Source organism: Sinocyclocheilus anshuiensis, unplaced genomic scaffold (genome assembly GCF_001515605.1).
Source record: "Sinocyclocheilus anshuiensis isolate Anshui unplaced genomic scaffold, SAMN03320099.WGS_v1.1 scaffold423, whole genome shotgun sequence".
Lineage (NCBI taxonomy): Eukaryota > Metazoa > Chordata > Actinopteri > Cypriniformes > Cyprinidae > Sinocyclocheilus > Sinocyclocheilus anshuiensis.
Window position 1 is genome coordinate 1,052,747 of NW_015549610.1, and position 13,781 is coordinate 1,066,527.

Sequence of the window (13,781 nt, forward strand, 5' to 3'; positions counted from 1 at the left end):
AACAGTGAGCGCAAGCTAGATTCAAGTGATTATTACGTTTTGAATATGGATATTTTTCTTACAAAATGCATCGATTCGCTATAAGAGGCCTTTGTTCAACCCCCCGGAGCCATGTGAGACACTTTTTTAACTTAACTTTAACTTCTTTTGGACTGAAGCAATGCAACACCCGCTGACTGCAATGATAGAGCTTGAAAGATCAAAGACCAAACATATGAAAAAAAAACAATGTAGTAAAAAAATATGTAGTAAAATCTGTGCCGTTAAGTGTTATCACAGTACCGCTATGATGTTATGTAAAACATTTTGTTTTACGTGGATATTGGAACGTGAGTGAAGTACATAATAAATAATCATTTGCCATTCAAATACATCGCAAATACGGAAACCTTACATTTTGTGTGGAATGAGAGACCCAACGTTGGTTTCAGTTTCGTTTTAGCCTAAATGAATTCATTTTGGTTTTTCGTTTATATTGCTATAGCGTCTTATATTTTTAATTCTTGTTCTTATCTAAATACTGTTAATTGAAAGGATTTGTTGTGGAGTGAGGGGAACTAAAATAGCCTGTTTATAATGTTTGTAAACATTTCGCGTTGGCATTAGGCCTATTTCTCAATTAAATAAAAAATGCGACTTATGCGCGACTTATGTTTTTTCCCCCCTAAAAAAACAAAAAACAAAATTATACGCGTAGAGTATTTTAACCATGCAGCAAACCTTTTTAAATATTTTGATAAATTACTGAAAAAATTAATAATTAAACGACTTTTTAAACCGTTTAACTGATTGTATTAATCGGTCAAAATTCTTACAGTCGGTTAACCGGTTAAAATGGACATCCCTAGTTTTAATACATTTGATAAGTAAATCTTATTATCATTACAACTTATCATTTTTTTATTAATAATGTGTAAAGTGTAGTATCAATAACAGACATTTCTATAATGAAGGTGCATAAAAAAAAAAAAACACACACATAAGAGACTGAACAACTGAGAAGTGACTTTATATTGCTGCTTTCACTTACAGCAGCACAGCACCGCATAAATGAATAGCAGCCTAGCTCCACACAAAGAGATACATCAGTTTCACTAAAGGTAGAGAGATAAGGACTTCATTTCCATCACTGTGTGATTAGTACATAAAAAAATAAATGAATAGAAAACCACAAAGTGACAGACAGCACTGAAATGATCTTTAGTCACACACTGAGGACAAGATAAGAGTTGCTTCAACTCATAGGCCGGCTTAAGCTACGATACTTCCTGCACGAGAGCAAACTGAACTGACGTAGTTGAGTAATTTTTCCATCTTTTTCTCTACCGGTTTCCCTCCTACTGCCCCAAAGGAGGCAGTCACGATAAAGAGTACAACAGGAAAGTCTTTAAAAAAAGCAGGAAAGAGATAGGGTGTACATAAGCTAGAGCAAGCAGGAGCTTCAAGAAAGGTTAGTCTGCGAGAGAAAGTAGGAGGAGAACGAGAGATTGAGTTGAGGAGTGTAAGAAAGAGCACAGGGGATTGACTGCGAGTAGGAGGGAGGGAGTAGGTGGCAAATGCCATTGACAAGCCGACTAAGTCTTAAATAATGAACCACTGGGAAGACAGGCCGGATGTCTTAGTTTGGGCAGCTTTGTAACTGGGCGGCTCCAACAGACTGACGAAGTGACTCAGGGTGTTAGTCACGCTGAGAGACGTGAACACACGCTCAAATGAAGCCTGCTTGTCTTATCAGTGGTGTAAGTCTTTGAGTCAGTGGTGAAACCTCAGTCTAGTATAAGATTCAGATGGATTTTATTCATTTAAACTGAATACTTGCCTACTAAGAAATAATTAGCAAGTAATACATGACTGAGGCGCAAGTTGTTGACAACCCTGCTTTACATTCGATTACACACTTCTAATAAGCCATTCAAGAGAAAAATGCAAAAAACAACTGTTAACCTTTATGCAAGAAGTTAACTGACTGTTTGACAGCCATGAGAGAGCAGAACCTAGTTTAGGCACTACTGACTTTCTGCTTACTGTAGAAACCGACAGTTATCATCTACAGAAGTCAAATACATATTACAAACCTGTACATTTCTTTAAAAACCTTAAGGTGATACTTGTTATGGTTCAAGTGAATTATCCAAAAAATACGCAGAAGTGACCATACTACACTTAAACTCACTATGTAATATAATAATCACAACCAAATAAAGTTTGTAGCATTTTTTAAACTCCACAGCTGCTTTCAATAAAAACTATGGCTTTCGCTTTCCGAAAGGCAGCTGAAACTGAAGTAACTTTAAATCACTCCTCGAGTTTTTCGCGTATAAAGACACATACTATGAAACACATACTCATAAAGATTCATGTAAAATTACACATCATTCATTCGAATTATGAAACTTTAGTAAAACTGAAACCTGCATTCATGCACTCTTGGCTTTCACTATTGCTTTAGTTAGACATGTTTGCGAAAACACGACTGAAATATCGTAACGACATAGGCCTACTATTATTATTCTTTAATAACAGGTTTGCTAGAAAACCGTCCAGTCACATATTACGAGTGAACGTTAGTCGGGTCCAAACATAATTTTGGCAAAATCGACAACGTTACGCAACCGAGACCACGTAACGTTACGACGTACAGAAGAAAACGCGAGGTACCAAAGTTTCTGTGTTTATAGGCTCACACACAATGATCCAGATATAAAAAACTAGTATACATTCTTTCAGCTAGGACTGCTCCAGTTGTAAATAAACTGGTGTGGACGGAGTAACAGCTACACAAGCTCAAGTATCGTCAACATAAACTCTAGTTGTTACGTAAAGCGGGACAGTGCTGAACAGTGTTAATATATAAAACAATTTCCAAAAACAGAATGATACCTAAAAGGTCTTCTACCGGGCTCAAATAACATCCAGAAAACAGTTTGTGACAAAGTCGTTAACGTTACCTTGACGAGGAAAGGGCACCATCTCCTCCGGCGGGCTCAACTTCCTTCTTCCCAACAGCGGACTCCACATCCAGTCGACACATAGAGACAGTGGGAATTCCGTTTTTTCTTTTCATGGACGCCTCGAACGCTGTGATGTCCCTTTGACCCATACCATTATGTTTGGCTCAACCAGTTGCTTCGTTGTTTAGCGTTTATTACAACCAACTAACGTTACTCTCGCAGACGTGCGCGCGCACCGCTAGCCTCCGCGGCTAAGCTCACAGGGATGCGCAATGAATTAGCCAGTTAGCTAGTTCGTACTTAGTAAAGTGCTGGCTCTGTCTATATGGAACTACGAAATTAATTTACCCAAGATCCTCGAATGACCGCTACATTCTCTTGACTGATAAAAATAAGATGTACGGTTGTTTAAATCGGTCGCCGAACTTCGCGTTGAGCTTCTGGTCCAAATTCTGAACATTATTTTGCGCAAAACTACGCGACCGATCGCGTCTCTACGCAGGCACGAGAAAAGAACTGTCGCTACACTGTAGAATCAACGGGAAAAGAACTCGGCAGATTGACGGTCGTCAGGTGGGAAGGCTGTGATTGGTCGAACGCGATCTCAGACCCGCCTAGTAACTGCCCCTGATTGGTGGAACGCGTCTTCTGCTCCTCCTCTCTAGTCTATCACATTCGTCCCCCTAACATGCCCACAGACTGAAAACGTGACCGTTTGGAACACTGGCTACCGGACTACGGCACAAACTGCGTTGTAAATGGCACGTTTGTGGCTTTCCATTTCCTTTTTGCCAAGCATCCCGTGTCTATTTTAAGAAACCTTAACAAGCATCTGAATACTACAGGCGCTAACAGTTAGATATACAGTAGAATTTCTCTAAACGATGCTGTGCAAAGCTGATTTTTAGTGGAGTCTGATATAGTAGATAATAAAACCTCACAATTATGTAGCTTGTATAATACAATATTTTCAGACATACATCTAATAATATCTGCGCGCGAGCGGAGGGAATTCAACATTGACGTTCATTTGAGTCACATCTGCTGACGTCACTTGCGTTAGAAATCGCTACGTGCAGAATGAAACCTTGACGTTGATTTAAGGAATGGAGGTCTTACTGTACGTTTATTCGCTGGTAACATTTAGAGTTTTGCGCATGTGTTTCCCTGGCATTATTAATAATTAATTGGTTTTCTTGCTGTATCAATTTTTCACTAAATGGAAACAACACGGCATGAGCATTTATAGAGATTGATGACCAAGTTTGATGACAGCTGATCTCTTTAATAGTTGATTGCAGGAGTAAAAAAAAAACACAGCATTTTCATAAGTTGTACCTTTTATTAAAAAACGTTAAAAAAGCTACAATGCTCATATAAAATGTTTATACTCTATACTAGTTTAAGATCATACAATAAACAACATCCTCTTAGATTTTAAGTGTGAGACAATGTAAAAGAAAACAATTATCAAAGTGTAATAACCTATAATTTGCACAAACATAGTTTATGCAAAATTTTTTGACAAAAAAATGTTGAGCAAAATAAAACCGTCTCTTGTTGACAGACTCTTAAGTATAAAAAAAGAATACTGTACTAAATGCATTTTAAACACTTCATATGTATAAAGTGTGTTATGACACTCAATGCATAGAACTAGACAAATGCCTTCTCGTTATGAGGGGTCTAGAGGACTAATAGACTGATATACTTAAGCCAATCACCAATATTAAAACAGTTAACTTATTTAATATCAATACTGAAACCAATAATTGGTGCAAAACAACTCACAAAGCACTAATTCTGTGACCGATTTACCATGTGCAAAATACTTTTGTGAATCAGGCTTATTAAGTCCTCTAGAGTTAAAAACCCACCCTGAGTTTGACCACAGCCAACACTCACCGTTTGCAGTAAATAAATTAAATAAATTAAGTCACAATAAAAAATGGGTTGGCCCCATTACACTTCATTTGTTGATAAGACAAAATATAAGAACTTTGACGTCTAACAACAAAAAAAACCTACGGCTGAGCTGATTGACAGCCAACTGCAATCAAACCTTGAGGGGGAAAAAAAAAAAAAATTTGCGCAAATAAGCACATAAATGTAAAACATGCATCATCGTATGTATACTTGGTGCCTTTTGTATATTGTAGTACTGAATTAAGTTCCTTCAGTTTATGGATTTTGATAAACGGAAAACTTGTTGAGTTGTTGTACATAAGAATCTAATCTCTTCGGTTAAAATCAATTTGTAGAACATGTACATAGTGTACAGTAACATATTACAAGAAGAATCTATTGTAAAAAATATATAATTTATATACACATTTAGACAATCTTTTGTCTCCTTATGAAAATATGCCAAGCTTTACAACTTTTGTATACATCTTGTTCTGCTCTCCGTAGTGTCAGGAGTATAACAAATAAATTAAATTTAAAAAACAGCATGTCTGGACAGACAAATACAGAAAAATCATTAAAACATACCAACGGTATGCAAATAAGATGACTATGGTCAGCTCATAAAATCAAGGCCATCCTTCAAAAGACATCAACTCTTTTCCCTGAAAGGACTCCAGACTTTACTTGCTTTCCATAAAGAACAGAAAAGCCAGTAACATTAAGACAAGCGTGTAAGTCTCTGAATAAGGTCGAACCTAAGAACCCACAATGATTTCCATGATGTGATCCAGTTCATTGAGATCAGAACGACAGGTCGGGGTGGATACTATGGAAGGGGAACTGTGTGAAGGTGCCAAGCTGTCAAGGAGGTCATAAGGGCCCATCTTGGGTGCGCTCTGCATGCCGGTCAACATGGTGTCCAGATCATAGTAGGAGGTGTCCACATCAGAGAACAGTTCCTCAAGAGCAGAGTCTGGACCCGGGGAACCGTTTTTTATTTCAAATGTCCCAAAAACTTGTCCAGTGGTCTTTGGACTCTCTGTAGAAGCCCCATCCTCGGTGTCTATCTCCTCATCTTCTCCTGAATCAAGTCTAGAGTCTTCAAGGGCCTCTTCATCCCTCTCTACACCACTGAGCTCACTCTTCTCCCAGCACTGGCCCACACGCCCTGCCAGGCACACATTAGAGACAGTATCGCTAACTGAAACGGAGCACAGCGTCTCATCAGCTACCACCTCCTCTTCACGGCAACCTTCGTAGCTGATGACAGAAAAGAGTTTAGGTTCTGCATCCTGCTCTCGCGACCTGCAAAGGACCTCAGTGGCCACCAAGCGCTCGGAGGGACTCTGGCCTGGACCGCAGAACGCTTCAGTGACCATATGCCAGCTGCCATCGTGGGTCATCTCCTCCTGAATCTGCCTGACTGTGTTGGCAATGAGAACCGAGCGGCAGAGGTTGGGCTCCACCAGCATGTGGCATAACTGCAGCTTAATGAGGGACATGTCCAGCAGCGACTGCCGTTGCAAGCTGTACGAAGATGCCACCCTGGCACCTACCAGGCTTTCGTCGGATATCTCTTCATCACCATCGGAAAACTTACGCTTGGTGCCCTTGGAGAACATGTTTAGCCTACAGAAAAGAAATAAGGCATAGTGATGGTCAGTTCACATTCATCCAATTCTGTTCAAAGTCAAAGTCAATCCTGACCCTGTTTCTTAGATCCATAAAAATTGTCTTTACATTTTTTTTTTAAATGATAATTGTTGCGACTTTGGAACTAGAATATAAAACCAATAGAAATGTCAATGACAAAGAATACATTTAAGGAAAATCATTCTATAAAAGTACATTTCAGTGCTTTCAGCCTAACAAAAACATACAAACAACAAATCCAGAGTTAAATTATTCTTTTAAAACATTTAAACAGTATAAAAACGTGTGCCATGAATGTCTACAGTATGTATATATTTCCTTACAGAATGCAAGATCACATCTTACATTCATGGTCAATCCACAACCACCTAAAGTATGCATAAATGCATTTTAAATGTAGATCTTTGCACATGATGGGAATTTGACGATTATTAAAGTAACCTACATTAACTCGCACTATATCAAATGACTGATTTAGCTAATAAAATGTTGGAATTGTGCTTCAAGCCTTTGAATATAGATAAAAATGGAGGTGAAAGTAGATACCCCAAACAGAAAGTCTAATGTGGAGAGCCACAGTACTGAGACGAGGACTCCCTGTCTCCGTGGCCAGCCAACCAGGGTTACGGGAGCCTAAAAGTAACAAACATGCATCCAGTATAGGAAAAACACATGACACCAACCAGCATGACAAAGCACATTATCTGTCATCACACTAGCTCTTGACCGACTGAGTGTTTGTGAGCATGTATGTATGTATGTATGTTGGGAGGAGTAGGGAGGGGGCACAGGGACCTCTGATCGGCTACATATACTGGTGGGTAGGTGAAAGGTGGGGAAGACATAAGATGATAGCTAAACAATGGTAATGAGTTACATTTTACACATCAAACTCTATGCAAAACAAGCAAACCAACAAATCCATTGAGTGCAAGCACACAAAAAACCATCACATGTATTGCAAAGTCATTATGTTAAGAGGGATGACTTAACATAATGGAGATGATTTGCTTGACAGTTAACCAAGATCACACACAAGAACTTTAAACCCATAACCACACTGTTAACCAGATATTAAGGGCATGGTGGTGTGCCTACCTGAAGCATGGGTGACATCCCAGCACTGTTGAAAAAGAGACCAGAGTGCAAGCTGACACACATCCGCTGCAACTAAAACTACAACCAACATTTCGTACACCAGCACTGCATTCAGTTAATAATAGAGTGCCGCAAGAAATGAGTCCTAAAACCGGGAAACGAGTTAGGATTTTTGAACCTCGGGTTCCATCGTCCCGAAGTCAGTGGGTTTTTGATTAAATACCTGAAATAAAGTCTGTGGTTAACAGAAGCTCAATATGTTTCACGTTTTATTCTGCAACATAAAATCCCACTCATTATTTTTTTGTATCTTGAAAAAGCTCTAAATGGAACTTCAGGGGCTGTCGGGGACATTAAACAGCATTAAGGCGAATATCTACTCACAAGTCTACTTTCACAGCCTTGTTGTGTTTATGCTCATGCTTTTGCAAAATATTCTAACTTTCCAAATTGTTGCCTTTAAAGATTACAAGATTTGGCAGAAACTCAGTAGTGGTGACAGTGAAGTCCTGCAGCCTTGGTGTAGTTTGTTTGTATAGCTTTTTATTTCAGCTGATTGCATTTAGGCATCAAAGTTGTTCATCTGTGATTATTATTAAAGATTATAATAATGAGCAAAACATATGAGAATCATAAACTTTCATTGTTCACAACTTCACATTGCTTTTTTTTTTGCAATTATCCATAAGTCAGTGGGAAAATCCTTTTTGCTTTTTTTTTTCTCAAGAGAAGCAGTATGATGCCAACTTCTAGAACGGCCTACAAAAATACGTCATTCCTGCAGCACTCTATATCGAGAAAGATGTTCAGAAGATCTCCATGCGCTCTTAGGTATAACAGTTTGAATTTTTGAGGAAACTGGAAGTCTACATTGCAAGTGGTGGCACAGAACTAATCAAAAGAAATGAATGAAGAAGAAAAAAATCAGTAAACAATTCTTCCAGTAGCTGGAGTCTAAACTAAATCAAATTTACAGCGAAGATAATTCATCCACAGTGAACGTATCATACAGGCTCCACCCAGACAAACCCACTTCCCCACCCCCACCGCACTGACGTGGTCAAAAAATGCGCCACTGGGTAAGTAACAAAATAAATAAAAACCAGTGAAATAAACACACAAACTCTACATTCGAAGGTTCGATGGACAATAATCCACTAGATAAATATAAAAAGGAGGTTACTCACAGACTCCCTGACATGCGAGACGAGGAAACAAAGGTATAAACCTCTCTGCTGAGACGACAAAGATGGAAGCCATTTTGATTTTTCAAAGGGGTCCGCTGGCTAGTCAACTTAGCCAACCCAAACAGCATCTTCCCTCGTGTTATTTGTGTTCTTTGGCGGCGAGCGTCATAAGCGTCTGTAGGCCGGGTTTAATACTGAAGCGGTAGCTCCTTTGGCCTCTCTAGCACAGATTGCAGAGAGCAGACGGTAAGCAGCCAGCTGCAGCAGTGAGTGAAAGGGCCGATGGGGGCGGACGCTTGCTTCTTGATCGACAGCAGGCCTTCGCAGGAACGGGGAGCCCCGAACAAAAGCGTCTGTGATTCTACCCTGGGCCCCAACTTCAACAATGCACATCTTGTTTTGGAGGCATCTTAAAAATCAAATGGACACGCACGAATTTATAATTTCTCAAAGTAGCTACACAGCATAACCGAGTTATTTAGTGGTCCAATTTCTCAGCCATTCCCACTGCCCAAAGAAGAGTTTAATGGATATAGATAACATTCAGAAAATCATTCATATTTGAAAGATTCACATTTTATTCAAAGTGAGTTATACTGATGGCAGTGTCAGATATTAACGTTGTTATTAAGTGGCAGTGTTTGCACGGTAATTTTCTGGAGCATTTTTACATTTATGACTTTTTCTTTTTATGTCATGTAACTAATATGAGCACAGTATGTTAATGAAATTTAATCTGTTAATTCGAATCTTTAAATGCTTTCTGTATGCTGTGGTGTACAGACATTTGAGAAGCAGGAGGTGATGTTGGAGGAGATACAAACTGTAAAGTAAAAAATAAAATAAATCATTAAAATGTTTTTTAAAGAAAAACAAAATTGTAGGCATATTATTTTGTGTTGGGAAAAAAGCTGGACATTTTCTGACATATTTTTTTATGTAACTGTCCTTTGTCATTTTGAACAATTTCAAGAAAATCAGATTAGATTATAGTAAGTTTTGATAATATTATTTTTGACCACACATTTTAGCACTCACTTTTACAGTTCAGCTGTGTTGAATGGACAGCAGTAGGAGTGTAGTAAATGTTTTTTTTTTTCAAATAAACTTAAGATTATAGTGTAAATAAATTGTGTGAAAATTTGAATTCTGGAAAAATAAAAAATTCAAAGTTTTCTGAGGATGTGAGTTGGGAGTTTCATTTTGCTATAATACTGTGCAGTTGGTACTTCTGCCTTAAATGGGTTCAAGTCCTATCAGTTGGACGTTTTTCACCAGTTTGGGGAATTTTTGTTTCTCCCCTGGCCCTAAACTGAGGTGTCCCCTGGGCTCCATTTTGCTGAAAACACGCAATAGTACAGGCCACTCAAATGAAATGGCATTCACTTACATTTCTCACTTAGCCCTACCTATAAAACATTAAATCATGGTGGGAGAGAATTCATCTCCAGATTAATGCTAAGACTTAATGAGGTTGTCAGTGAATCTACACGCATTTAATGTATCTGATTATTTGACACTAAAAAATCATACTCTGAAAGAGGAAGAATGTTCATTGTCACATGATAACGAAATCAAGATTCATTGTATTCTATTCAGTGCCTCCATCTAGTGGCTATACTAAAAGACACTACTGAAAAAGGGCACGCGCTCAGATCTTCGCGTTTACTCATTAGTCCCGAATCTTAGTTTATGCTTTTAACTGCACTATGTGTTTTTCTTTCTTCATTTTTATGTGTGCACATAAACTGTTCCTCAGTATTTGATACACAATTAAAATACGACGAGCATGTACTTTGAACAAACAATTCAAGCCATGAAAAGATCAAAGGTCAAAATTCCGCGGACGTTTCCTGCCACCTCGTTCTGACGCACACGACGAATTGTCATCAGGTAAATACAATTTTTTCTTCAGTTCTGTATTTAAACTGTATTTCGGTGTTGTTTGTATATTTCAGAATTATTATTAGCCTGTTATTATTAGCTTTGAATAATAGTGTTAGACCAATTCTTTACTTTCACTTTCTCTCTCTCTCTTTTTAGATTACACAACGCATAGCTTTTCTAACAAGAGCGGGTCTTTTGATAAACACCCTTTTGTGGAACGACAAGATCAGGACAAATCTTTTTTAGTGTCTTAGCACGTGTTGGCAGCGAAATGGCAGAGGCTATACTCGGAGATCACGACCAGTACAGCTGCTCAATATGTTTGGAGTTGTTGAGGGATCCCGTGACTATTCCGTGCGGACATAGTTACTGCATGAGCTGTATCAATGAGTGCTGGAATACAAATGATCAGAAAGGGAAGTATAGATGTCCACAATGCAGACATACCTTCAATTCAAAGCCTCCACTCAACAGAAGTACAGTGCTTGCTGAAATAATGGAGAAACTGAGGAGTACAGAGTCTGCTCAAAGTCTTGCTGGACCTGGAGAGATTGCGTGTGATTTCTGTTCTGGAGAAATGATCAAAGCTGTCAAGTCTTGTCTGGAGTGTCGAGCCTCTTACTGTGAAACACATGTACAGCCCCACTATAATGTTCCTGCCCTGAAAAAACACAAGCTGGTGAAAGCTGCGGTCATTCCAGTATGCCCCAAACACGACAAGTTCCTTGAGGTTTACTGTCGAACGGACCAGAAATGTGTCTGCATGCACTGCTTACTGGATGACCACAAGGGCCATGACACAGTACCATCTACAATAGAGCGCAACGAGAAACAGGTGAAGATGTCTATCTTTTTTTTTTCTTTAATGACTCGTAAGTGCTGTCAATAGTTTAAAATAGGGGTCAACAAGACTTGGTCCTGGAGGGCCGGTGTCCTGCAGACTAGCTCCAACTTGCCTCAACACACCTGCCTGGGAGTTTCAAGTATACCTAGCAAGACCTTTATTAGCTAGTTTAGGTTGTTTGATTAGGGTTGGAGCTAAACTCTGCAGGACACCAGCCCTCCAGGACCAAGTTTGGTTCCCTGACCCCTGATTTGACCCCTGGCTTAAAAATATTAATCACGATTAATTGCACTCTTTTCAAGAAAATAAGCATAGGCCAGTTGTTTAGCACATTCATTTTGTCATCATTTCTTATATCCAGCAAAGTAAGCCATCAGATTTAAGGGTGATTCACACAAAAATGTATTTTCAGTAAGATCTTTTCAAAGTAAATGTAGGTGTCTACAAAAAAGGACACCAAATAATCAAGTGATATAAGAAGACCTCTAATTCATGAGTTAATGCATGCCAAAGCACACATAGAAAAAAAATAAAATAAAAAATGTACAGTGTATAGTAGGCCATGCGTACAGTGCAACAGCAAAGAACTTATTCACATTTTGGACGAGTCCAATTGCGATTCTGAATAGGACCACATGGAGATGCCAAAAAAGCAACAAAAAAAAACAAAAGCAAATGAACCGACTTGACCTGACTAAATATACCTACTATAGTGCACGGATCCATTCAGAATGACTAAACACAGCAACATACACATGAAGAATCAAAACATAATTCTGAATGTGTGTGGAACAAATGTGAATGTACTCAAATGTGTTTGTGCATAAATACTATGTCTGTCCAGACCGCACATACATGCTTACTATACAGCACCCGGTACGTCATCGCAATCATCCTTACCTTGATTCCAATCCTCATTCTGCAAAACTTTACTAGTGTGATGCTGGTTTGCTTTATCCAGCCGAGAAGTTTGCGTATCATTTGGCCATACAGCGGTGGGATGTTTTGACGTTCGTTCGCTTCTGTCTGTATTTCACACAGAGTGTGATGTAACTTTATGTGCTTTAGTAAGTTATTTGCATTTAATTATTTTAACGCGTTAAAGGGTTAGTTCACCCAAAAATGAAAATTCTGTCATTAATTACTCGCCCTCGTGTCATTTCAAACTCGTAAGACCTTCATTCATCTTTGGCACACAAATTAAGATATTTTTGATGGAATCTGAGAGCTGTCTGACCCTGCATAGACAGCAACACAACTGAAATGTTCCCAAAGTCTGTAAAATAATCCATGTGACATCAGGGGTTCAACCGTAATTTTACGAAGCTACGAGAATACTTTTTGTGTGCAAAAGAAAAAAAAATAACCCCAGCACTGTTGAAAAAGAGACCAGAGTGCAAGCTGACACACATCCGCTGCAACTAAAACTACAACCAACATTTCGTACACCAGCACTGCATTCAGTTAATAATAGAGTGCCGCAAGAAATGAGTCCTAAAACCGGGAAACGAGTTAGGATTTTTGAACCTCGGGTTCCATCGTCCCGAAGTCAGTGGGTTTTTGATTAAATACCTGAAATAAAGTCTGTGGTTAACAGAAGCTCAATATGTTTCACGTTTTATTCTGCAACATAAAATCCCACTCATTATTTTTTTGTATCTTGAAAAAGCTCTAAATGGAACTTCAGGGGCTGTCGGGGACATTAAACAGCATTAAGGCGAATATCTACTCACAAGTCTACTTTCACAGCCTTGTTGTGTTTATGCTCATGCTTTTGCAAAATATTCTAACTTTCCAAATTGTTGCCTTTAAAGATTACAAGATTTGGCAGAAACTCAGTAGTGGTGACAGTGAAGTCCTGCAGCCTTGGTGTAGTTTGTTTGTATAGCTTTTTATTTCAGCTGATTGCATTTAGGCATCAAAGTTGTTCATCTGTGATTATTATTAAAGATTATAATAATGAGCAAAACATATGAGAATCATAAACTTTCATTGTTCACAACTTCACATTGCTTTTTTTTTTGCAATTATCCATAAGTCAGTGGGAAAATCCTTTTTGCTTTTTTTTTTCTCAAGAGAAGCAGTATGATGCCAACTTCTAGAACGGCCTACAAAAATACGTCATTCCTGCAGCACTCTATATCGAGAATGATGTTCAGAAGATCTCCATGCGCTCTTAGGTATAACAGTTTGAATTTGAGGAAACTGGAAGTCTACATTGCAAGTGGTGGCACAGAACTAATCAAAAGAAAT

The 13,781-nt window shown here is 38.6% G+C and overlaps 3 protein-coding genes across 11 annotated transcripts in view; 1 reads left to right on the plus strand and 2 right to left on the minus strand.

Moving 5' to 3' along the window:
* Positions 1-3,518, minus strand: part of LOC107659201 (SERTA domain-containing protein 2) — a 17,259-nt gene extending 13,741 nt beyond the window's left edge. The window contains exon 1 of the mRNA XM_016448060.1: positions 2,949-3,518. Within this exon, the coding sequence (XP_016303546.1) occupies positions 2,949-3,100 (152 nt within the window). The 5' untranslated portion in view covers positions 3,101-3,518. The remainder of the gene's footprint in view (positions 1-2,948) is intronic.
* A 1,021-nt stretch (positions 3,519-4,539) lies between these two features.
* LOC107659199 (cell division cycle-associated protein 4-like) lies at positions 4,540-9,609 on the minus strand. 6 transcript variants are annotated; one of them, XM_016448054.1, is made up of 4 exons: positions 8,798-8,891; positions 8,585-8,685; positions 7,611-7,635; positions 4,540-6,488 (listed from the first exon to the last, which is right to left on the minus strand). In XM_016448054.1, the coding sequence occupies exons 1-4, from the start codon at positions 8,809-8,811 to the stop codon at positions 5,615-5,617; spliced, it is 1,014 nt and encodes a 337-aa protein (XP_016303540.1). In that variant the 5' UTR covers positions 8,812-8,891; the 3' UTR covers positions 4,540-5,614. The 6 variants fall into 6 exon arrangements, with proteins under 6 accessions (XP_016303540.1, XP_016303543.1, XP_016303542.1 ...); XM_016448057.1 differs by lacking the exon at positions 8,585-8,685 and adding an exon at positions 7,059-7,145 and having other exon boundaries at positions 8,798-8,814; XM_016448056.1 differs by lacking the exon at positions 8,798-8,891 and adding an exon at positions 7,059-7,145 and having other exon boundaries at positions 8,585-8,614.
* Positions 9,610-10,374: 765 nt separating this feature from the next.
* Positions 10,375-13,781, plus strand: part of LOC107659198 (tripartite motif-containing protein 65) — a 9,040-nt gene continuing 5,633 nt past the window's right edge. For 2 of the 4 annotated variants that reach the window (XM_016448050.1, XM_016448051.1), the window contains exons 1-2: positions 10,375-10,690; positions 10,841-11,519. In XM_016448050.1, the coding sequence (XP_016303536.1) occupies positions 10,956-11,519 (564 nt within the window). In that variant the 5' untranslated portion in view covers positions 10,375-10,690; positions 10,841-10,955. The remainder of the gene's footprint in view (positions 10,691-10,840; positions 11,520-13,781) is intronic. The other 2 variants (XM_016448052.1, XM_016448053.1) reach the window with 2 other exon arrangements.

Bases quoted from the DNA above. Each gene is read 5' to 3' on its own strand.
- LOC107659199 (XM_016448054.1), bottom strand. The intron at 7,636-8,584 runs GTAAATTTGATT...CTTTTTCAACAG, and splicing joins GTGGATGAATTATCTTCGCT to TGCTGGGATGTCACCCATGC. The intron at 6,489-7,610 runs GTAGGCACACCA...TCTTTTCTGTAG, and splicing joins GGATGTCACCCATGCTTCAG to GCTAAACATGTTCTCCAAGG.